The sequence below is a fragment of the Cannabis sativa genome, chromosome 1 (assembly GCF_029168945.1).
Source record: "Cannabis sativa cultivar Pink pepper isolate KNU-18-1 chromosome 1, ASM2916894v1, whole genome shotgun sequence".
In the NCBI taxonomy this organism is placed as follows: domain Eukaryota; kingdom Viridiplantae; phylum Streptophyta; class Magnoliopsida; order Rosales; family Cannabaceae; genus Cannabis; species Cannabis sativa.
In genome coordinates this window covers 22,117,668-22,142,426 of record NC_083601.1, presented here as the reverse complement: position 1 = coordinate 22,142,426, position 24,759 = coordinate 22,117,668, and the positions used below count along the sequence as shown (strand labels likewise).

Sequence of the window (24,759 nt, the reverse complement as noted above, 5' to 3'; positions counted from 1 at the left end):
CTAATGATTTAAATTTTGAGGCTAGCATGTGTTATATTTAAGATACTATTGAGAAAAATTATACTTTTATTAACCTTTGATACTTATTTATTTATTTATTTTTTATATTTTACTTTTTCTTTTTATATTTTTATAAAATCTATATAAAAACTCACATAACAATTAATGAAGTAATTTAAATTGTAATTAAAATTTATATAATAACTCACATAAAAATTATAAAAATTACCGAAATAACACCGTAAATTTTTTTTAAAAAATAAATAATATACTAGATAATTTGTGCCCAAGAAAAATATTTTTCTATGGAAGTAGCTGTATTTATTAAATATTATATGGCAATTAATTGTTTATTTTGAAGAAAAAATTTGTAGGGTTATTCTGGAGTGGAAGCTTCGCGCCCCCGATTCATACCACCCTTTGAAGAAGGTTTTCTTCGTTATCTGACACCTTCAGTTTCGTGGTTTGCTAATATCTCAGCCGTTGAATCGCTTAAGGTACCCCTTTCTTTATCTTCATTCTTCCGTTTCGGCCAATTCTTTCTATGGTATGGAGAATGTGAAATTTCAAAATTGCTCGTTTTTTCGTTAGAAAACTCCATACACGGGCTCTATTCTTGTTGTTTTGGTATAAAATCATTGAAGAAAAAACTTTAATTTCTTAGTTTTCAATTTGTTCAGGTCCAGTAGTGACTCGCTGAGCTTCAACGATTATGTTCAATTCCAAATTTTTAAGAGTTGGAATTTGGATGGTTAAGGAGCTATCAAGAGGTAATCCTCAAGCCCCAATTCCCAATTTCTTCTTCTTCTTCTTCTAACGATTTCGGCTTCTTTTGATCACATTCTGATTCTATTTGAAGTAAGTACTTAGTAAATAATTGACGCACCACATAGAATTTGTGGGGAAATAATTATTTTCCATTTGCCAACTACAGTTTTATTCTCTCTCTCTCTATGTCAGGAAAAACTAGTATAGTAGGTAGAGATAGATATACGCAGAGCCGTTGTTGCCAATTCTTACAAAAACTGGTTAGTTATCTTATTTTTGCCTTTTGGAAGTAGCAAATGTATTTCTCTACTCCTTTTTTTGTTGTTATATCGTCTATGATTTGTGTTCTTTTGGGCTTTATTCGTTGCCTGTGGTCATTGAAAGTGAACGGTTGTATATGTTTTTTAAGGCTTATATATAAACAGACACAAGCTTATATACACAGACACGCATTGTATTTTGCTGCACTGCTTTGCACTAGCTGTGCTCAAAATCCTGGTTTGGTTTTTACAATGAGGTTAGTCACTAGTGTAAAGTTGATTTTTACAAAAGACTGAAAAAAATCCATACCGAAGTGTTTGCAATAATATAGTAATTTGGGGAGTGAGTTTGGAAAGAAAGCATTATTTGTATATTGATACGTATACTGTGCTGCATACACTTATAAAAGTTATGTTGACTTAGGTGTCTTTACTTTTGAGAGAGATTAAAGTTATCCTTTATTTCCGATCTTCATGACGTTTGTGCCTTGTTAATATTTTGAAACATTTTAAACAGTCAGAAAACAAGGTTTCCAGGGGAGCAATCTTTCAGAAAAGTTGTCATTTTTCTTCAGCAACAGATAAGAATCCTTTGCCGGAAGGGAGTGGTCAGGAAGAAAAGTAAGTTTCTCTGGTTTTAGATTACTAAGGTGATTGTAATTGTAAAGACATGGATTCATGATACTTTGTAATCCTGCTGTCTTTCATTGTTTGGTTTCACTATACAGAGTAACATAGTTTTTCAGGAGGCACTATTAGTTGAAGGATATAGTTAAGAAATTTGTCTCGTATCATCTGTAGTAGACATTGAAAATTAGTTTTCAATTGGATATTAAAGTTGGTGTAATTTGCACTGTTACTCTCTTTTTAATTTAAGCCTCAAATATTTTGTTATGATTTCACTGTAATCAGTGACGGACCCAGAATTTTTACTTTGTGGGGGCTTATATATTAAAAAAAATATTTATAGCTACATTATAATCACTCTTACCAAAATTATCTAATTTTGTGGGGGCTTTTCTACTAGTTTTGCCTTTAATTTTTAAATTAAAAAATTTACATTTAATTTTTTAAAAGGCAATATTTTTGTTAGTGGGGCTATAGCCCCCACATCAATTTTAATGGGTCCGTCCCTGACTGTAATATACATCAATTCAATAAGGTGCATAAATATTCTTGGTGAAACACATTATTGTCTGATTGAGATTTGCAGTTTTCTTAGTTTTTTTCCCCATTCTCTATGTCTTCTCAGGATTTCTGTGACATTTGTGGATAAAGATGGAGAGGAAAAGCATATAAAGGTTCCAATTGGAATGTCTATGTTAGAAGCTGCTCATCAAAATGACATTGAACTTGAAGGCATGAACTTTCTGATGCCTGTCTAAAGTAGTGTAGTGCATTGTTCCTTTTTTGCCACTTTGGTTTATTCAGCAACTACTATTGTCCATAGTATTGACTTATTCTAATCCTAGCGAGTTCTTAGTTATTGCACATCCCTTGTTTTCCACCATAAGAATTGACTTATTCTAATGCTAGCATGTTCTTAGTTCATGTATATAAGTCTAACAATCTACTTCAAATTTGATATCAGGAGCTTGTGAAGGCTCACTTGCATGTTCAACTTGTCATGTGATAGTGATGGTATGTTTGGCGATATAAATATTCCTGCTTTGTTAACTTGTTTTTCTTTTCTTTATCCGCAAATTTTTGCTTTTCAATGCTAATCTATGAAGCTTATAATGTAGGATATGGAGTACTATAATAAATTAGAGGAGCCAACAGATGAGGAGAATGACATGTTGGATTTGGCTTTTGCACTCACAGAAACGTGAGAGCACAAACTTGCCTAGTAATTTCATTCCTCTATACTTTGATGTTGTTAAGCAAAGATTAAAATCATCTTTAATATTTTATAGGTCTCGTCTCGGTTGCCAAGTAATTGCAAAACCCGAACTAGATGGAGTTCGTTTAGCTATTCCCGCCGCTACTCGCAACTTTGCTGTTGATGGGTATGTCCCAAAACCACACTAGACGTGATAAAGCAATACATAAGAGAGTGGTCAAAGTTTTATAAATGCAGTCATCCCATTTTTGTAGCTCCTGTATTCTAATGATTCAATAATATTATGCCTCTGTTGGCAACTTTTTGTTTTTTCTTTTTATTCCCCTTTATTTGGGGTTCCAAATTCTTTTGTTGCTTTAAATTATACTGTTGAGTATACCATGTAGAAATATAGTTTAATAGTTCTCATGACTATTAAGGGATTTTCCCGACCATTTATGGTTTACACAATAAGAAACTTTATTTTTTTTCCATCTCACAATTCCGAAAAAAAAAGGCATGATTGATGATTTAGTTTCGATGTATTGCGTTACAGACCAATTCCAACTTATTAAGGCCTCCATATGTGTTAAACATATGGAAGGTGGGGTAGGCCTTAATAGCTTTGGGGCTTTCTATTTAGCTCAACAACTGTTGGTACTAATCTCACAATTGAAAACCTCAACCCTAAGTTTTTGTTTGAGGCACTTAAAAGAAACCATGTTCTGCATATATAAATGTGTATATATTTGTTTTATATATATAGATAAAAAAAAATTGAAAAAATAAAAATAAAATAATGGGTTATAGTTCTTAAGCCTCCATTTATATGTCGGTGAAATCTTGAAGATGATATCATACTCATTGCTTGCAGTGTCATTGAACCAATTGAGTTAATTTTACTCCATGCTTGATCTCTCAGAGTTGGATTTCGTGTAGTGACAGTGCAACTTAACTTACCAATACGTTTGTAGTTGCAGAAAATATAATTTAACCATTGTTGTAATAAGACAACATATACTAAAATCAAGTTTCTCAGTGGGCTGCTTTAAGCCACTTACACTAAGTTTTGTTTGGTGCCACAAATTCTAAAGTCGAACCTAGAATGGTCTATACAGGCCTGTCTGCCACAAATTTTTGCTTCATTTTCTAGCAACTAGTAAATATATATATGATTGAATTCACTCCCTCCTTTGTGTTGACTCTGAGAACGGTTTTCACCACTATTTTTTGCTTAATTTTCTGGCATAATTTTGATTGCAAAGTGGATAAATTGGACAAAACAACTTTGAAAACAGAGGCACTTAACTCTGCTTGGTTTGCTTCATTATTAAGGACTAAGTGGGTAGCCTTATCAACTAGGCTGATCAACATGATGATAGATTTTAATAAAAATTCATTTGTCTTCGAAATTTTTTCAGTGTAATAAAATGTTTGGTTTAGTCTCTTAATTAAGTGTCACTGTCTCAATAGTCCAATAATATAAACATAAAATACATCTGAATTAGATACTCTTCTGGATGATTTATACATCACACCTAAATGCTAAACTATACTAACGTAATTCATCATGCTTGTGAATGTTTCTTGGTTTCGTTTCAGTGCCAAAAGGGAATAAGTACAAACAAGGCATCTCTTATTACTATTTTAATTTTTTTTTTTCTTACCCAATTTTACTTCGTCAAGTTATTGATCTTTTGTGGTACAGATTCTGTACGAGTTTTAAGTACAGTTTGAAAATCTTTGGTCACCAAATCTAATATTTTGAAAATTGGGGGCAACATTAATGTAGCTTGTGAAAACAGAGTTTTACATTTTCGACTAAAGAAGTTGCAAAATTATTTTATTTTTACTCTTCGTTAATTAGGCAGTATTTTTTTTTTACGTTAACCCTGCATGTTGAAATTAACGAGTATGACTTTTACTTCAAATTAAAATAGTATAGTTAATAAAGTTTTGAGACCAAATAATAATGTTTTAGCTCAAAATTTCTCTTATGTGAGATGAAGATACTCCACCATTATTTAGCTTTAATTATGACAAATAGAATAACAATTAGCTAGGTACGATTTCTAGCTACATTTTTTTTAAAAAAATATATATATCAATGGACTTAAATGTTATTTGTGAGAACTGAGATATGTATTAGCTAGAAGAATATAATATTCGATTCGATTCTATTCTCTATCATTAATTTATTAATAATGATTCCTTCAAAAAAAAATTATTAGCTCTTATTTGTTTAAATTTGTAGGTATTAATTTAATTATTATAATGACACGTAGAAATATTGTTATTTAATTTGGTGAAATTTTAATTTTTTTTTATGGACAATATTTTTCATAGAATAATGCCCATATCATCCGTGAAGTTGTGAAGTGCATGCCTTCAAAAGAAAGTAATTAATATTAACAATAATTACTATAGGTAGAAAGTTATCGAACCCTACATCGCTTTCCAAAGTAATTAATTCAACAAAAGTAGTAAAGACCAATTATTTACTCCTATTGTTATATATATACACTTGTAGTTGTATTGTATAGAGAAGAAACTATGATCTATTGGAGTGTTTTATTAAGTAAAGTCAAAAAGGGTACGTAAGGGGTAGTTTGTTGTTGTATTTTCTCTCCTTTCAAATAAAATAAAAATAATTGAAAAAACTTGCCTTTGGTGTTTATAAAACGACAAGTAAACGTCGGCTGTGGCTTCAGCTATGAAACAAAACGACAACGACATGACCAAGGCCTTTTGCCTTTTGCTTTCTGAGATAGTTAATTTTGAAATTAATAAAGAACAAATCTCAGCCAAGAAATCCAACTTTGTTTCAGATGAACCGTCATTTTGTGTTACAGGAATCGCAGAGCCAACCTTTTACCAACTTTCTAATACGTACAAATATAATAATAATATTCAAAAAAATAAAATAAAATAATAATATATGTATATAGATACAGTAAATGTCTGAAAATTCTTAATTTAATGTTTTTTCATTAAAGTTAACTGTTAAAACTAATACTTTTAAATTAATTAATTAATTATTTTTTCAAAAAATTAAATTTAAATATCTAAATTAATTTAATAGTATTAATAAAATTAAATAATTATTTTTTTCTTGCATAAATCTTAATTTACATTTGAATTAGAAGTTATAATATATAATCAATTAATTTATAATATTAGTTATATTGTTTAAAATATTTAAAAGTACTATTTATTTATTTTATTATTTAATAAAATTAGCAAGATATATTTTTTATAAATAAATTAAAATTATATTTAAAAAATATAATTAAATTGTATTAAAATTTAATTTTTTTATAATTATTTTTTAAATTAATAATTAGGTAATAAAAACTATAACTCTAACCATGCATTCATGTTAGTATATAAAGAGAGGTTGGATATTAATTTAAGCAATTTAACGTCATGAATTTATTATTTGAAAATATTGGTGTTATTGTATCCAATTAAATTCATTTTCTTTCAGGTTTTTATTATTAATACTAATAATTAACAGAATTGCTGTTGTGGTGGAAAATATTATGCATTGGATGCTATTGCAAGTAATAATGATTTAAATTTTAACAAATAATAGTCATCCACGTTTTAATTATCGTGGAAAAAATTGTCAAAAAATAAATAATAAAAAAAACAAAGAAAAAAGAAAACAAAGTCATTCACGTTTTAATATATGTGATGTTGTTGATGATGGAAACAATTTTTGGTTAATAGATTAACTATTGGAACTGTCAGTCATCAAAAAGAAAATTTATCCAAAAAAACAATTTATATTCACTACTGACTACACATTAAACTTCTGAGCTTTCGGTTTTGTTATCTCTTTCCACGACAAGTGTTTAGTATTTTAGTCAGATAGTAAATTGGTCTCATTAGTTAAGTTGAGATATGGTGTTTTAAAAACAAGAATAATATTAAAAGAAGCAACATTTTAATAATTAATACTAATAATTATATTGTATCAATAAATTAGAATTATTAATATACCTGGTTGTCATTTCGGGCAGGCGATTTAGACTCTTTTATTTCCATTTTATTTATTTATATTTGTTTTGTGTGGACCATGGAGGCTAATATTTGTTAGTTAGCTATATATTGAGTCTGACTCGTAAACTAAAAACTACTCATGTGAATCACGTCAAAACATAAATCCAAATTAGGATTCTAACCTTCTCTAGTTTTCAGCAACTCTACCTTTTTGTTCTTTAAAAATAAAAATAAAAATAAAAACAAAAAGTTCGTGTCATTATGCCTTTTTAATTAAAATTTTACCTAATCTCATTTTTTTAATTACTATATTAACAATATTGACGCTTGATGAAAACGAAATTCAATAGTGGTCTACTTATATTATAATTAAGTAAAGACTCTAGGATTGAAAAAGGAAAAAAGAAGGTTGCTGCTACTAATAACATAAAAACAATAATACTTTGTAAGTTTTACACGTACGTATGTTATGTATCAAATCAAGTTGTGCATGCATGGCGCTTGCTTTAATAGGTTCAATTTTATATACTTTAGCCAATATACATAATTTACTTTTAGTTACAACTAGGGCGGGTCCTAAAAAAAAGCGGGCCACAAGAAAAAAAATTATTTTTGAGCCCTTATGTAAATGTGATATTTTTCAAAGTCAGTAAAAAAAAATATATAATTTTAAAAGGGGAAAATAAAATTTGGGCCACTGGGCTAGGTGGGCCCTAGGCACAGGCCTAGCCCACCTATGCCAGGGCCGGGCCTAGTCACAACAAAACTTGTGGCTAAAAGTAAAATAGTTGTTATTAATTACAAATCACCATTCCTATGATATGACTAAAAAATCCGTAGCTAAAAGTATTAGTCACAAAAATCACAAATTGTTGTAACTAAATGTATTTTTAGTCAAAATATTTGTTGAGACTAAAACTAAATTAGTAAGAACTTGTGTCTAAATATTATGTTTTAGTCATAAGTAATTTTTTTGTTGTGACTAAAAGTAGTCACAAAAAATTTATGTTATGATTACAAAGTTGTCACTAAAAGGAGTTGTTTTTTTACAGTGACATGTTTGAACTAAATAATATTTTTGAGCTTGTGATCTAAAATTATATCTATAATTGTTAAAATAAAATATAAAATTAAAACATATAATTGAGAATAATATTTATTCTACCTTAATGATATATTCATACCGAATAACATCCGTAGTAAATTTGATAAAAAAGTTATCATGTGCATTTTGTGGGATATGACAATTAAGGAAAATAGTGGAAATGTTTCGATCCTACGCATTTGATGAAGCGTCTTCATGGTGCTCTCCTCAAATGGTTGTACTTCTTAGTTAAGAAGAAATATTGAAGAAAAACTTCTTTTGAAAGAAAAAAGATGAGTAGGGAGAGCAAACCCTCATGACAAGGAACACTTAGAGCTAGGTTCCAATGAGCAGACAGAACATAAAGCTATTTCGAGTCTTTGGAAAACAGGCGACCATCAAAGCTCACCAAATAAAGATGAATCATCAGGAGTTCTCAAAATATATAACTTAGGAAGGTTAAGTCGGTTGCCAAAGTCAAATCCAAAGTATATGCAAATACATCATCGGTGAAGGAAGAAGTAAATGCTGGGTTTTATGCCCTAAATAAAACTCTTTACAATCTGATTAGTTATCAATATAAGAAATTTGAAGTGATTGATGTTTGCATGAATTTTACATGCTAATGGTTTAATATGTTTAACATGTTTAATATGTTTATTACATTCATACACACAAAATCAGTTAAATCCAGATCACATGTTTATTCACAATTACGGTATCGTCAACATAGTGGAATGTGATTGTGATCATATGAATCAAAAGTTTTGGTCCCTGTTTCATCAGTGTTATTGGATTTACACTAATGTGATAATCAGCGATGATGTGTACTTACACTTGGAGTAAGTGTTATGTTCTTTCCAGGACATTAGTAAAGTATACTAGTTTCGAATGTATGGAGTATACATTGGACTGGACCGATATTGCAACTAAGTTAAGATATTACAAACTTACCGTTATACATATATTTCCAAGTCAATATCAGTAGTTGATCTTAAGATTAAAAGAATCTAAATCCTGATATGCTTGGGCTCAGCTCAGGAGTGCTATTCATGTTCTTTGATTTATTAGTTAAGCCTACTTTTGGGTCAGGGTGATACGTATATTTTGGGAACATGATAGTATGATTGAGTGGGAGTGCTGAACATAAATATGGAATCTATAGCTTCTACTGGTGTATAGAAGTTAAGTGATGATTCTCTTCGAGCTTAGCAAATAGAAGTAAATGGATGAGCTCTTGTTTAACTGACTAATTATTAGATCACTAAACACCATTTACAGGTAGCTAAGTGTTTTAAGGGGCAAAATACATTGAGGGGTGAGAACGGTAAAGAAATCCCATCTCGATGTAAATCATCTATATAGAGGATCTTTAAATCACAATAAGATTATAAAAATGGTTAAATGAGATAGTATATTGATATCGTGGAACATACAATATGCTCTATATAAGTCTGAGAGTGCAATTCTAAGTTCTAAGAGTGGATTCAACGAAGAATTAATAAGTAGGAATTTACTTGGTAAATTTGGTTCACTTATTGGAAGCTCAGCATATAGATCCATGGTCCCCATTCTAGTTGAGAACATTCTGCTTGTAAGACTCATTAATTGATTCGTGATTGATCAATTATAATTCTAAAGTTAGACTATGTCTAATTTTATGAATTTTCACTAAGCAGGGGTGAAATTGTAAAGAAAAGAGTTTCTAGGTTTATTTATTTATTAATGGACTTTTTATGTCTAATTAATAATTAAATTAAATGACAATATTATTTAATAATCTATTTTAGTTATTAAATAATTAGTTTTGGCATTTAAAAGGTTAGAATTGGAAAATTGGCATTTTTGAGAAAATAGAGATAAAATTTGATAAAATTGCAAAATCAAGTGAGGCCCAATACTAACACCTAGGCCGGCCACTTAATGTTGTTTTTTCAAATTAATATTTTCATTATTTTAATGCCAAATAATTCTAAACCTAGACCTAGTAGTTGCCTATAAATAGAAAGTGATGGCTCAGTCAAAACACAAGTTTTCAGATCATCTTTCTGACAGAAATTTCTCTCTTCAGAAAACTGAGCCTTCCCCACTTTCTATACCTTGGCCGAAATACCTCTCTCTCTTTTCCCTTCATCTTTTTCGTGACCCTAGTGAAAGAGTAAGTGCCCACACACGAAGCGTAACTCAATCATAGATTGGAAGACTGTGAAGGATCAAACTTGAAGAAGAAGGACATTCGGGCTCAGATCTTGATTATACTCTGCTACAGAAAGGAATCAAGGGTTAGAGATCTGAGTGGAAGGAGACATTAATTCCGCTGCATCAATGTAAGGTTTTCTTAACTTTATATGTGTTTAATTTATCGTTTTAGAAAGTTCATATTTAGGGTGTTTAAACAACATACTTGTGAGTAGATCTAAGATCCTGGTAAAATAATTTCCAACAGTAAAAGAGCTCTTTAACATATGAAGATGCATGTCAAAGCTCCAACTGGGTAAAAGCTATGGAAGAAGAAGTAAATGCTCTTGGAAAAAATTAAACTTGAGAGTTAGTGCCAAAGCCTAAAGATGTAAAGCCTATATTCTTGCAAATAGACTTTGACAAATAGATGTGAAGAATGCATCTTGCATGGAGAGTTGGATCAAGAAATATATATGATCCAACCAAGAGGATTTGAGGACAGAGTTTACCCTAATCATGTTTGAAAGTTGAAAAAGACATTGTATGGATTGAAGTAGGCACCAAGAGTATGGTATGGAAAGATTGTAGGGGTTCTTAATGAAAGGCGAATACACACTAACACATGCAGATTTTAGTTTATTTGTCAAAATAAAAAATGCTAAAATTTCAGTGGTGTTGGTATACGTGGATGATCTCATCATCGATGGACCTAATGAAGTAGAAATTCATCAAGCAAAGTAGAATCTGTCAGTGCATTTTCAAAAAAGCTTGAAGAACTTAAACACTTTATTAGTTTAGAAGTTGATCGCACCAAGAAAGGTTTATTTCTCCACCAACAAAAATATGCAAAGAATTTATTTCAAAATTTTAGAATGCTTGCTTAAAAATTTATATCAATACCCATGGAATAAAATGCCAAACTCTGTGCTCAGTATGGAAAATGAGTTGCATGTATTGTCAACTTGTAGGTGTATATATTTTAGGCTAATTAAGAGTTTTGCCTCCTGAACTTTGACATGTACCAAATCATGCCTCCTAAACTTTTAAAGTCGTTAAAAATGCCCCCTAAACTATTGAGAATGTTAGATTTAAGGACTTTTGCCTAATTTTATTCAATTTTACTATTTCACTGATTGTTTATGTACTAAACCATGCTCCCCAGACTTTGATATCTACCAAATTATGCCCCTCGAACTTTGATATGTACTAAATTGTGTCTCCTGAATTTTCATTCATGTTAGACTTTTTTACTGAAATTGGAAAAAAGTCCTTAAATCCAACAATCTCAATAGTTCAAGGGGCATTTATAACGATCTTAAAAGTTCAGGGGACATGATTTGGTACATGTCAAAGTTTAAGGGGCAAAAATCCTAATTAGCCTATATTTGAATCTACTTTACATTGACCTGCCCAGATATTTCCTATGCGATTAGAGTATTAAGCACATACATGCAAAAGCCAAAGAAATCTCAGTTGGAAGCAATTCAACGAGTAATGAGGTATGTTAAAATACCACTACAAAAAAAGATCATTTTTTGTGACAACCTTTTAATCACAATATACTTTTTTTGTGACTAAATATGACTTTTAGTCACTATAAAAATTTACTTATGACTAAAACATAGCATTTAAATACAAGTTGTAACTAAAATTAGCATATGGATATGATCAAGTTGCTGACATATTTACTTAAAGTGTAAGCACGATCAAGTTTTCAAAATATATATTCAGAGATCTCAATTAAAACTCATCAAACAAGAAGAAGTCTAAAGGGATTCGGTAATGAGGGGGAGTATTAAGAGTCATTACTGATCTAGAATGTTCTAGAAAGTACGAAGAAAACCTTGAATGAGTTTCAAAAATACCGATCACTTGTACCCATAAAAAGAAGTATGCTGTGTACCAAAATGCAATTTGAAGCAAATAGAGAGTCCAAAGTGTGGGTAACAAATTCAAAAGTGTGTAAAATTTTAAGAGTGCCTTAAGAGTCATTTGTATCTTAAGTGTTTTAACTTTGTACAAGTATTCTTCAATAATAATAAAATGCTGTAAATTTCTTACTCAACATTTGCTGCTGAACTTGAGGAATTAATGGTCAAAAGGATGGTCAATGGCATAAAGTTGACATGGAGAAGGCGGTTTTTTGAGTGGAGAGATTCATGGAATTAATTCCTACACTTTATCTAACCTTGGAAGAATATGGTTTGGCTGTTGGAGCCAGCCAGATTGGGACATTATATTGGGTTTGACAACGTTATTGCTCGACGAGGATTCCTGAAGCTACAGGTGGAGATTAATAGCAAACATAGGATTCCAGCAGAGCTCTATCTTAGGACTGTGTTTTTATTGTGGACCTATATCTTTAGCATGATGTTGCTAATTGTGTCCGTGAGAAATTAAGCTTTGCCTAATTTCCTCTTGTTGGACAAGCTTTTGATTATTAAGGCTGGCCATTAGAAGTTGTTGTGTTACCAGGAAGCCCAGCATTCATAAACATGGTTAACCGGTAGATACATATATACATATTTATATTATAAGTATTTTACTTAATTACTCTTGGTAGTATAATTTATTATAATGTTACGTACGCTAGCTAATTAATTAAGCATTACTTAATAGTAACGTACGGCAAATGTGTTTTCAAAACGACAAATTTTGCTCAGTATATATACTAGAAACTCGTCAATATATAATTAATCTCTCTCGATCGATGCATGCATGGTTTATATAATATTATAATTTATAATGATTATATATACGATCGATCAATTACACGATTTTCGCAACACCAACCTTCACCTTAAAATTGGAAGGTATGTCTCGATACAAAAAAAACCACAATTGCTCTAAAGATTTGTGTGGGATAGTACAAATAAATTATTATTGATTACCACAATTGCATGAATTATAGAATTTTATTTACTTTTTTCCCTTTCACTTTGTGCAATTGAGACGTACTTTAATTGATATATATTTGTAGTTGAGGGGGTTTGGCTTGGTGCTGCCGCCTTTAGTTTTGTTTGTACAGTACTGCTTTGTACTGCATTTATATATGTTCATGCATGGATTAGTTAACGACAAAGACTACTGGCTAAAGCCTTTATTAGTCATCATATATATACATCATGTATAATATGATGATCCTTTTACACACGAGTCATTTAGTTTAACTTGAATTCAAAGTCTACTTAAGTAGTTAGTCAATTTTTTTATATATATTTTTAGAAACATATCTAATGATGATCTAAGATCGATATAGCTTTATATTGTAAATGGAATATATGTGTATATTATATATATAACGGTATACGAGCTCTCTTTAAAAAAAAAAAAATCAACACCTCATGTAAATAATATTTTAAGATATTGAGAAAAACAACACTAATCCTGAAAATATGGTAAGACTTGCTATTTTATTATTAGATTATGTTTTATAATAAGTGCCTTTTAAGTAATCTTAGTTTTTTCATCTTCTTGTACGTTTTTTTTAAAGAAAAAAAAAATAAAATGCTCGGTTTATATACTATAAAACATTTTGATTGACTAATTTTGATCAAGATCAGATCATGAACATGATCATATATGAAAATATATATAGCATGATACTAACTTATAACTTAAACATGTAATTCACAAAACAAAATTTATGTCATTTAAATATTGCTGCATGACATAAATAGTGACAAATTATGTCATTTTTGTAATATTAAATTAATTTTCATGACATATATGTCGCAATTAATGCCCCCTTTCAAAATTCGTTAAGATCAAGTTACGTATACATTCTAATAGCCAATCAAATAATATTGAATTTAATTGAAGTATGGGAGAGAACGAAAAAGGAAAACATTTTGAAAATGTAGATATATGTAAACAAAGCATTTTTTTTCAATTATTAATATATAATATATATGTATTTATCACGTCAAAATATATATATATATATGTATTTATAATTCATTTGACTACATATAGTTACGTTTTTAATAATACATATTAAAGAAGGTATATATTAGCTAGTGTAGGCTGTTGTTAACTGAAAGATGTCGTTATGAGGTATACCTATATTAACCTCACCAAATAGTACTAGTAATAACATTTATTTATTTATTTTTCATATTTAATTATGATCTTGAAATTTCCTCTCTATATATAGTTTGTTGAGTTAGGGCAGGAGTGGAAGACACGAACTGATCTGGCCAATATGTAAATTACAAGACTAAGTAATATGAAATTGAGGACACGGTTTCTCTTGCTTTCCATCTAATAATAAATATAATATTAAAAATATATCTAATTAATACCAATGTCCAATATATATTTATATATATATATATATATTTCTTTGTTTTGACACAATTAATTAAGCATGCAAGCAAGATCCTACCAACACCATCGCTCTTTAACAAAATGTCCTACCCAATCACAAAATTCAAATAAACTATAATATGGAAATTCGCTTTCTGTTTTATTTATTTTGTTCTTTTTTATCGTTCTTTATTTTTTTTGTGTGTGTGTGAACTGTCAAGGTACTTACAATTTCCGTACGGATTTTTTAATAAGCTAATTCATCATTCCAAATTAGAAAGAAACGCATATAATTAAAAACATAATTAAATTACTTATAGAAGCAAGAAAACAAAACTGGCACTAATAATGCAGGTATATTGTAGTATATACGTATTGTAATCATGCAAATTGAAATAATTGGTAACATATATATAATAAGAAGAGTTCTATTTATATACGGGAATTTTATGCAAGAGGCCGAAAAATACACCTAACTCGTTAATCTATATTTGAATATTGTGTGCACACCCCATAAGCTTTTATATATACAAATTAACCTTTAATGTAGTTAGATCTCAAGTCAAGGTTTGGAATAGCTGCCACTCGATAGAAATTATAATGAAAATTCTAATAATGACAACAATGAAAAACAATACTCTTTTTTTTTCTTAATTAACATAAAACTAATAATAATTGAAATGGATAATAATTGTGATTTTCTCTTTTTGCTGGTTTTGAGACAGACAGGATATATTTATATTTAGTATAACAAGTTGGAAGGTGTTAATTTGGAAAAACAATATCCACTTATTATCTACCGCCAGCTGGCATTATATAGTTTATACAACTTATATATTATATATAGTTATATATACTTTGCTAGCTAGCTTAAGCTCATTGGTTATATATTTGTAACATATCTTAGAGAATATTAAGTAGTAGGGTATATATATATATATATATATATATATATATGCTTAATAATTTGTGTGTCTCTGCTACTAGCTAGCTTAGTCAAGCTTCAGTTTTTTCAATTCAAAGATCCACGAGTCACCAGTACTATAATTAATATTATTATTATTAGGCTAGAATACTTTATATGTAATTAATTGGTTAAACTTTTCAATTTTTAATTTTCGTAGTTTGATTTTCTGTGTGTTAAATTTTGGAAGTCATGCATGATATAATATATTATATATACATATAAATATCTGTCGAAATTATATAGTTTGGTTAGATAACAAACCAAAAATTAGTGACACATGACATATATTGTTGTTTGTTAGTATAATTGTGTGGTGTTACTTTTACTAAATCCAATTAATTAAGGGTAACGTAAGTGCTAATTAATTGCTTGCTCTAGTTTATATAGTTTGAATAATTATCATTTAGCTAACTTTTAATTATATAATATTGGATCTTCTTACTCTTAATTTACAAAACGACATATGGTATATTCACATAGACGTGAATTTTGTTTTCCATTTCCTCGTTCGAATTAATATGAAACGTAAACAAATTTTCTTATATATATTTTTATATATATAAAATGATCATGTTTTGTTGTTCTTCGCAGTAGCCAATAGGGATATGTATATATAGACTATAGTCTATAGTACTATACATCTCAATCTTGAGATATATATGACATTAACACACATTCTACAATTAGGTTAACTCTAGCTTTGTACTTTATCTTTTTAACATTTACCGCTGCCACATTAATATTAAGGTTTTAATAATTACTGTGGCCTACGTATACAAACCTTTTATGCATGGTGGCACATACAATATATATATTTTTTTATGAGAAAACCAAATAATAAACTATATATTATTTGATCAATTAATGCACATAAAGAAAGGTCACACTCACACATGAGATATATGGTGATTATTTATAATTAAAAATTAAATTTATATAATTACTGATCATCTTATACAGAATTAGCTATAGAGAGAATCGCCGAGGAGAAGTGAAATAATAAGGTACTGATATAGTTCCATAGGTCGCAGTCGCATCCTTCACCCTACCCACATTTGAGACTTGTTCTCCTATATGAATGAATATATACAAGTATATATCCCTATTCTTTGTAACATATATATCGATTATTGACATGTAATATATTTCCATACATCACCTTCTCTATTATCTCTAGAAATTTTTACATAGGGAGCCCTGTTGGCTGTTCTTGTATATATATATATACTTAATTAAATTAATATAACTGTTAATTTGTTGTTGAAATATATATATTGATGAATAAAAATAGATTTCCCGGTAGCTAGATATAAGATACGTGGCGCAGTCGATGGCGTAGTTTGAGGATAAAGAAGCATTAGACCATGTCTATTTATATATATAACACCTACAAATATATATATGTATATACTTTAAAATTTCAGTTCAGTAGTCTTCTCTTCTTTCTCATATAGTCTTCATCATTTATAATAATACCAAAAACACTAAACACTCTCCCCACACCTTAATTTCTTATAATATTCAAAAATGTCTCATAATTGAATTCAATTTATATATATAGCTTCCTTTTGTTGTGAAAATTTCTTATTATTTTCAGTTTTAAAAATTCAAATTAGGTACTATTATTATTAAAAACAGAGGAATTTTTCATTCCAAGAGCAAAACTCCACCTACTCAACAAGAGAGAGAAGCACGACTTAGCCAGAAAGCGTTGAAATTGTGTGTTGCGATCGGTTGAGAAGTGTTTGTCTTGTTTGTTTATTTTAATTTTAATTTTAATTTTGGCCATTTAAGCTCAAACGTGTGAGCCAAGCCTCTGTTTTCTGCTTCCCTTAGCATTAACATTTTAGAGACCAAAAAGGGAGAACAGAGAGCAAAAACAAAAGAAGAGGGAATTCTATCTTCACAACCAGTTGTATATCAATCTCTCTCACACAAGATATATATAATATATATGTATGTATGTATATATATATGTGTTTGGAATAATTTGGGTGAAAGTAATTAGAGAATAATGAAATCACCAGCTTCATTTGGGAGAAGCAGTAGTTCGAAATTGTCGAGTTACAGCCGTGGGTTTGACCTCCCGGACGATTTAGAGCCGGAGTTAGATCAAGAAGCTGACAGCTATGAAGTCGGCGGAGCAATGTTGTCTGTGTTCCTCAACGACCTCCGCCAAAGCTCTCAGCAAGACCTTGTGGAGGTCACCTTAGAGTTAAACGACGATGATTCCATTGTCGTTTGTAGCGTTGCTCCAACGACAACAGGGACTCCAACTAGGACTCCCGTCGCCGCCGCGGCCGATGAGGCCGCTTCAGTTTCTGCGGTGAGTGCCGGAGGAAGTAAAATTGTTAGGAGTTTCTCGAATGCGTCGAGAAGTATTCGCCGGAAATTTCCGTGGCTGAGATCGACTGCGGCCTCGTCGATTGCTTCGGACACAGAGGATCAAGCTGCGGTGGCTCCAATTACAGCTCGTGACGCTCGAAGAATCAAGGCGAAACTTCAACGGTCGAGATCGACTGCTCAAAGAGCTCTGAACGGTCTCAGATTTATCAATAAAAGTACTACAGGTGCTAAAAACGCCGATGAGTTGTGGAAGCGAGTTGAGTCCAAGTTCAACTCGCTCGCTAAAGACGGATTACTTTCTAGAGAAGACTTCGGTGAATGCATAGGTAGATAACGAAATTGAATTAAGTATTAGTTAAATTGGTTACTGAGAAAATTATATTCATGCATATATAATCAATATTAATGTGTTGTCTGTGTGAATTGAAGGAATGTTGGATTCGAAGGAGTTCGCAGTAGGAATATTTGATACATTGGTAAGAAGAAGACGACAGAGGATTGATAGGATAAACAAAGAAGAGCTTCACGATTTCTGGTTACAGATTTCCGACCAGAGCTTTGACGCGCGACTTCAAATCTTTTTTGAAATGTCAGTCTTTTCTTTCCCAGCCGTTGGATTTGTTTTCCTTTTTCTTTGTTCTTTTTGCATCAAACAAATCAACGGTGGTAAACACTGCAGCGAATATGCTCAATCCGTTCAATTATTGTTTATTTTTCACCGGATTTTGTTTATTTGTTTATTAAAGATTCCATGTTCTAATAATTTTCATATTATGATCACATTTAATTGTTGAAAGAATCACTCATTTAATTAGTTAATATTATATATTTTAGGGCGGATAGCAACGAAGATGGACGAATCACAAGAAATGAAGTGCGGGAGGTAAGATTAAATTTTTAATTCGTATATTAAGATGCCGCCTTATTTTTCCTAAACAAATACGAGTCACATTTCTCACCTAACATTTATGCGCTTTTCTTTTTAAACAAAATAAGTTTAATATGTCCTATTAGCTGTATTTGACATCTGTATTTCTATTATTTCAGTTCTTCTTTCACTCTCTCCATATATTTGTCTAAAATGTATATTCTAGGGGTGTAAATTACTGAGATTTAATTGTAAAATTACGAAAAATCAGATTTCAGATAGAAACACTAATAATTTCTACAAATAAAGCATAGTTATAAAATGGAACTTGTACAACAAGTCCATGCTTCTTCATTTCTTACAATAAAAATAAATTTGATATCAAATTATATGTTAGTCAGTAAGATCTAATTATCGATTGTTTTCCATTTGTCTCTTTTCGAAATCTCAGCTCATAATGCTAAGTGCTTCCGCAAACAAGCTTAGTCAGCTAAAAGAACGAGCTGAAGAATATGCTTCGCTAATAATGGAAGAACTTGACCCCGAAAACCTTGGATATATTGAGGTATTTACAACACGCCACACTTTTGTTTAGATGTGTGTATTAAAAGAAGGTATTTAGCAAAACATATAACAAATAAAAAAAGTAAAACTTTTATTGAATACGTACACGTGGTGTGCTAAAGGACTAAAGGGTGAGCACTCACAAGCAATTGTAACTACGCTCATGGATACATTGTCCTTCATTTCAGTTATGGCAGCTGGAGGAACTGCTATTACAAAGGGACACTTACATGAACTACAGCAGGTCACTGAGCATAGCAAGTGTGGGCTGGAGCCAAAACTTGGGTTCAAAATTTAGGCCCAAGAACCTGGCACGGCGAATTAACTGGGGAGTTCAGTATCTTGTTATGAAAAATTGGCAAAGAGGGTGGATAGTTCTGCTTTGGATCACCGCAATGACTTGCCTATTTTACTGGAAATTCTACCAATACAGCCATATGGCGGCGTTTCAGGTAATGGGCTATTGCTTGCCGGTCGCCAAAGGCGCTGCTGAAACTCTTAAGCTCAACATGGCACTTATCCTCTTACCCGTATGTCGAAATACACTGACTTGGCTTCGATCCACTAGAGCTAGGTCCTTTGTCCCCTTCGACGACAACATCAACTTTCACAAGGTAAGAAAAAGTTATCATGTCCATAAAACATTATTCACCAACACTTATTACACACGACCCAGAATAATTTTTCCTCTTTTAGGAGCAAAGTAACATCTTATAATGACTGGGTAAAAAGTATTAAGGTGTATTAAAAGAAGGTTTCGATTTTGTGTGCCAACTATAATTTCTGTCTCATGGGACAGGTAAGTTATACTTTGATTAAATTTATTAAAATGGCAGTGCCTACTGTCAGTAGATTATATTGTAGCAGCGTCATTATTTATATGAGGGAAAAACAATGCATACTTATGGAAGTTATGCTGTAATATTCTCACAGAAAGGTAACTTTAGACCTTTTGTCAATTGTCATGCAGTTAATTGCGTGTGGTATAGCCGTCGGAATCACTCTCCATGCGGGGAACCACTTAACGTGCGATTTTCCTAGGCTGGTAAACTCACCGCCAGAAAGATTTGCAGTCATATCCTCCGATTTTCATGGCGTACAGCCGACGTACAAAGATCTTTTGACAGGTCCAGAGGGTGTGACTGGAATTCTAATGGTGGTGTTCATGATCGTTGCGTTCACGCTTGCTGCTCGTCGATTCCGTAGAAACGTGGTGAAATTGCCAGCGCCTTTGAACAAGTTGACAGGCTTCAATGCATTCTGGTACTCTCATCACCTGTTTGCTTTCGTCTACATTTTGCTAGTAGTCCACGGGCAATGCCTGTATTTGGCACACGAGTGGTATCAGAAATCGGTAAGATTTTCTTGGTTTTGTTCTGTATTTATATAAACGGAAGAGGAACTGCAAGTTGATCCTTTGTTAATTGTCCAGACGTGGATGTACATCTCTGTTCCATTGATATTGTATGTAGCTGAGCGGAGCCTGCGAACATGTAGATCAGAGCATTATTCGGTGAAAATATTGAAGGTGAAGTTCAAACTATATTTGTTTATGTAAGATGTTCAGAACGTCTTACCAATGAAACTAACATAGATGATGACATTGGACAGGTCTCAGTGCTACCAGGGCAAGTTTTCAACTTAATCATGTCCAAGCCACCCGGATTCAAGTACAAAAGTGGGCAGTATATATTTCTACAATGTCCACCAATCTCTCAATTTGAATGGTGAGTCTCATCAGATAAGAAATTCATTGTCCTTTATGACTCTGTCTACAATTCACACGTCAAACCAATCGTCACCACTTTCTTCTTTGCAGGCACCCATTTTCAATTACCTCAGCCCCAGGAGACGACTATTTAAGTGTTCACATCAGAACAGTGGGAGACTGGACAGAAGAATTGAAACGAGTTGTTACTGAAGGCAATGATCCATCCGCTGTGATTGGTAGGGCTCACTTTGGTCAGCTTGGAGTTTCATATCAGAGAAGGTATATTCTTCAAGTAACTTTACCTACAAATATTTTAGGTTCTGCTTATCTCTAGAAATATTAAAACAGAACATCAAATGCAGCCAACCCAGATTGCTTGTTGATGGCCCATACGGGGCACCAGCACAAGATTATCGAAACTATGATGTCTTGCTGCTGGTGGGGCTTGGGATTGGAGCTACACCTTTTATAAGCATCCTTAGAGATCTTGTAAACAATACAAGAGCAGAAGAGCAAGTACGCGTTTCATGTCTCCTTTTTTACAGTGTCTATATAACTTTTGTATTGACTTTTACTTCCCCTAATTGCACCCAATGTATCCATGTCCTAGGATTCAAATACGGAAGCTAGTACATCAGATGATAGCCTAAATAGCTTCACCTCGTCAAATATAACACCTGGAGGGAAGAAGAAATCGCAGAGAACTACAAATGCCCATTTTTACTGGGTTACAAGAGAACCTGGCTCTTTTGAATGGTTTAAAGGAGTCATGGATGATGTTGCAGAAATGGATCATAAAGTAATTTAAATTTCAAATTTTCAGCTAAACTGGCTTTTACTCGAAATGAATAAGCTTTCAAGTGACTAACTCTGTTTTTTTTGTCAAACAAACTCAATAACAGGGTCAGATTGAGATGCACAACTACCTTACTAGTGTTTATGAAGAGGGTGATGCAAGATCGACCCTTATCACCATGGTCCAAGCACTCAACCATGCAAAACATGGCTTTGACATCCTCTCTGGCACCCGAGTATGCATTCTTATCAGAATTGTGTTGCAACTTCATAGATGCTCAATCAATTTAATTTTATCCCTATAAAAACAATTCGACATTAACAAAACAATTCAAAAGCGTGCTGACAAAGGTTTCTTGCAGGTGAGGACTCACTTCGCAAGACCAAATTGGAAAGAAGTATTTACCAAAATTGCATCAAAGCATCCGTATTCGACAGTAGGTGAGTAAATTCATTCAACAATCTGACTTGAGCATGTGTGGTTTAAATATAAGTGTAAGTCGGCATGTAGGCTACATAGTTCTTAACTATCCATCTGCTTCAACAACCCATCACATCACCTGCTAATAAAAGATATGAAGATGAGCCAAATAATATAACAAGACTGAAAAAAGTTCCACGAAGCTCAAAATGTCAGATGTTCCGTTTGAGAATTAAATACCATGAATGCTTTTGTCATAGAACTAAAAGGTCATTTAATTTCTAATGATAATTTAAAGTTTAGTTAACTACCATACAAAAATGATGAGCATAGCAAAGACCATACCATATATAATTTTTAGATTAAGAAAATTACTGTGAACAAAATGCCACCCTTATTTTAAAAAAATCAGGCCAAGTAACTCATGTAAACCAAGAGATGTTTTACCAAGTAACTTTCTTATATTTGCAGGGGTCTTCTATTGTGGGATGCCAGTGTTGGCAAAAGAACTGCAACAGCTATCGCATGAGATGACTCAAAAGACATCCACCCGTTATGAGTTCCACAAGGAGTATTTCTGAAACTAAATGTTCGCCATCAGCACCAAGCTGCTATTTAATTGTAATCATTCAAATGATTCATATAATATATATATATAATATCATATAAATATATTTGTACAACGGTAGTAAGCTGAAAATGTAAATTCCATTTTTGTATACAAGTTATAACGAACAAGATTTAGATATAATAAACCAAAGTGTAAAAAGAAAGAGCAATTACACATAATCGAGTGTCAGTAGTTATGAAATCTGGCATGCTCATTAGAATCCGCATTTATTTATAAACAATATAATATTAAAAAAAAAATAGCATAGAACTGATTTGTTCAACAATTGTAGCTATTGGCATTGCTTCAGTAATTTTTGTCTGAGACAAGAGAAAACAATGAGATATATAGTTCCTCCCCTGTTCAATATTCTTACCCTGCCAATCACTAATCGCATATCACAATGTTAATTATTCGTAATATAGAAATGAAGTGTTGTACCTTGAACTTGGAGGCATACATTACTACAACAACATACAAAAAGAACATTACTTTCAGCACCATAAACATCCACTAAAGAGAGGCAAAGACTTAACGGTGGGTATAGAAAAGCTCAGCTTTGTCATCATTAAAACAATCTATATTTTATGATCCAATCCGAGGCTAAAAATTACAACATAAAAGCTTGAGTAGAGAATGATGAGGAGATAATTGCTTAAACTTATCCTCGACCTCACATTATTAATTTATTAGTATATATAGATAAAAAAAAAAAAGAGTAACCAAAAATCACCAGTAAACCGCTCTAATGATAAATAACAAGAAAAACTGTATCCAAATCGCATGTTTTTGTTACGTAAATGTTTACAATTAAGAGAACAATCTAATTGTTAAAGTAAACTTAGAACTGAACATCATAAAGAGGATCAAATAATAGTGTTCATTCATCTTTCAACCGCTTAAGAAGCTTAGAAGCCCAGCGTCGTACTCGACGCTTCAGAGTGTAACCCACAACTACTCCAACAGTAAAACATATAGCACAAAGTTTTGAGCATGTCCACAGTGACACCACCCGGCTGCAATCAAAACATTCCACAATCGAAATTTCAACCAAAGAAGAAAAAAACTAATAACAACAACAACAACAAGCATAATAAGAAGTCAAGTAAAAACGTGTGACAAAACTTCAACTTTGCTGGATAACAAGACATGTATCACCCTGCAACACAAACTTTTTTGCAGTAAATTTAAAACCCAAAAAAAATAAAAACAAAATTATCGGTAAGAAGGAACAAAATATGTCCTCCTTAATATGAAACGTTGCCAAAGTACAAATATAACAAATAATTCAATCATTCACTTCACGGATGAGAAAGCAAATCATTCAATTAAACACTAGTCCCTTCTATTAGTAATGTACTTGAAAAAATGGAATATCTAGTATACAAAATGCAAACTTGGGTTTTCTTTTTTCTTTTTCAATGTTAATTATACTGATCCTGATTCTCCTATACCTATATAATATTCATTTTTGGAGTACTGGCTCTCCCAATTTGATCTTTATAGGAAATCTATTCCAACCTACATATCAATCATCAGCAAATTGTAGACTTTTCCTTAAACCTGTCCTAACCTAATGCTAGATTGATCCCTACACTGAAGAATAGGAAGAATAGTAAAGTGAAGGGGAAATTATTAAAGGCAATGGGAATTGAGAATTGGAAACCTGGAAGATCTGGTGACCAGAACGCGGGGCTGGTCTGAAGAAGATAAGGCGGAAGAGAGTCCTTCGCTCAAACGAGATGCTTCAAATGATGAAGACGACCCCAAATTTGAGTCTTTTGTAACATTGCGAATCATCTTCTGTATTCCCTCCATAGCTACAATTACAAAGGTCACAGCATAACTCTCCGGTGACTGACTAAGTTAGGGCTGAGCTAACAGGGGTTTTAGGTTCCGAATTGGAATTTAGTTGCCCTACGTCCACTTCGTCGTTTCTTTAATGAAACGGTACGTCGTTTCTATTTATGAAAAATATGAATAACTTTATATGTCTATAATGTCTCGAATAATTTTTCAGTTAAATATTTTTTCATGTATTGTTATTTA

At 31.6% G+C, this 24,759-nt stretch overlaps 3 protein-coding genes and 1 long non-coding RNA gene across 4 annotated transcripts; 2 read left to right on the top strand and 2 right to left on the bottom strand.

The window, feature by feature from the left end:
* Positions 1–303: 303 nt before the first annotated feature.
* Positions 304–3,344, top strand: LOC115704779 (uncharacterized). The gene is made up of 8 exons (XM_061105771.1): positions 304–497; positions 681–770; positions 961–1,028; positions 1,546–1,649; positions 2,281–2,387; positions 2,620–2,669; positions 2,774–2,856; positions 2,945–3,344. The coding sequence occupies exons 2-8, from the start codon at positions 713–715 to the stop codon at positions 3,057–3,059; spliced, it is 585 nt and encodes a 194-aa protein (XP_060961754.1). The 5' UTR covers positions 304–497; positions 681–712; the 3' UTR covers positions 3,060–3,344.
* Positions 3,345–16,436: 13,092 nt separating this feature from the next.
* LOC115705423 (respiratory burst oxidase homolog protein E) lies at positions 16,437–23,667 on the top strand. Its single transcript, XM_030632757.2, has 14 exons — positions 16,437–18,067; positions 18,171–18,330; positions 18,576–18,624; positions 19,061–19,174; positions 19,362–19,787; positions 20,144–20,527; positions 20,606–20,701; positions 20,785–20,900; positions 20,993–21,163; positions 21,247–21,400; positions 21,495–21,683; positions 21,787–21,915; positions 22,042–22,120; positions 22,572–23,667. The coding sequence occupies exons 1-14, from the start codon at positions 17,410–17,412 to the stop codon at positions 22,679–22,681; spliced, it is 2,835 nt and encodes a 944-aa protein (XP_030488617.1). The 5' UTR covers positions 16,437–17,409; the 3' UTR covers positions 22,682–23,667.
* On the bottom strand, positions 19,954–22,529 carry LOC133031977 (uncharacterized). The gene is made up of 3 exons (XR_009684973.1): positions 22,086–22,529; positions 20,751–21,978; positions 19,954–20,656 (listed from the first exon to the last, which is right to left on the bottom strand). It is a non-coding gene; the product is annotated as an uncharacterized LOC133031977 (long non-coding RNA).
* Positions 23,257–24,665, bottom strand: LOC115705424 (uncharacterized). The gene is made up of 2 exons (XM_030632758.2): positions 24,377–24,665; positions 23,257–23,726 (listed from the first exon to the last, which is right to left on the bottom strand). The coding sequence occupies exons 1-2, from the start codon at positions 24,526–24,528 to the stop codon at positions 23,591–23,593; spliced, it is 288 nt and encodes a 95-aa protein (XP_030488618.2). The 5' UTR covers positions 24,529–24,665; the 3' UTR covers positions 23,257–23,590.
* Between the last annotated feature and the right edge of the window lie 94 nt (positions 24,666–24,759).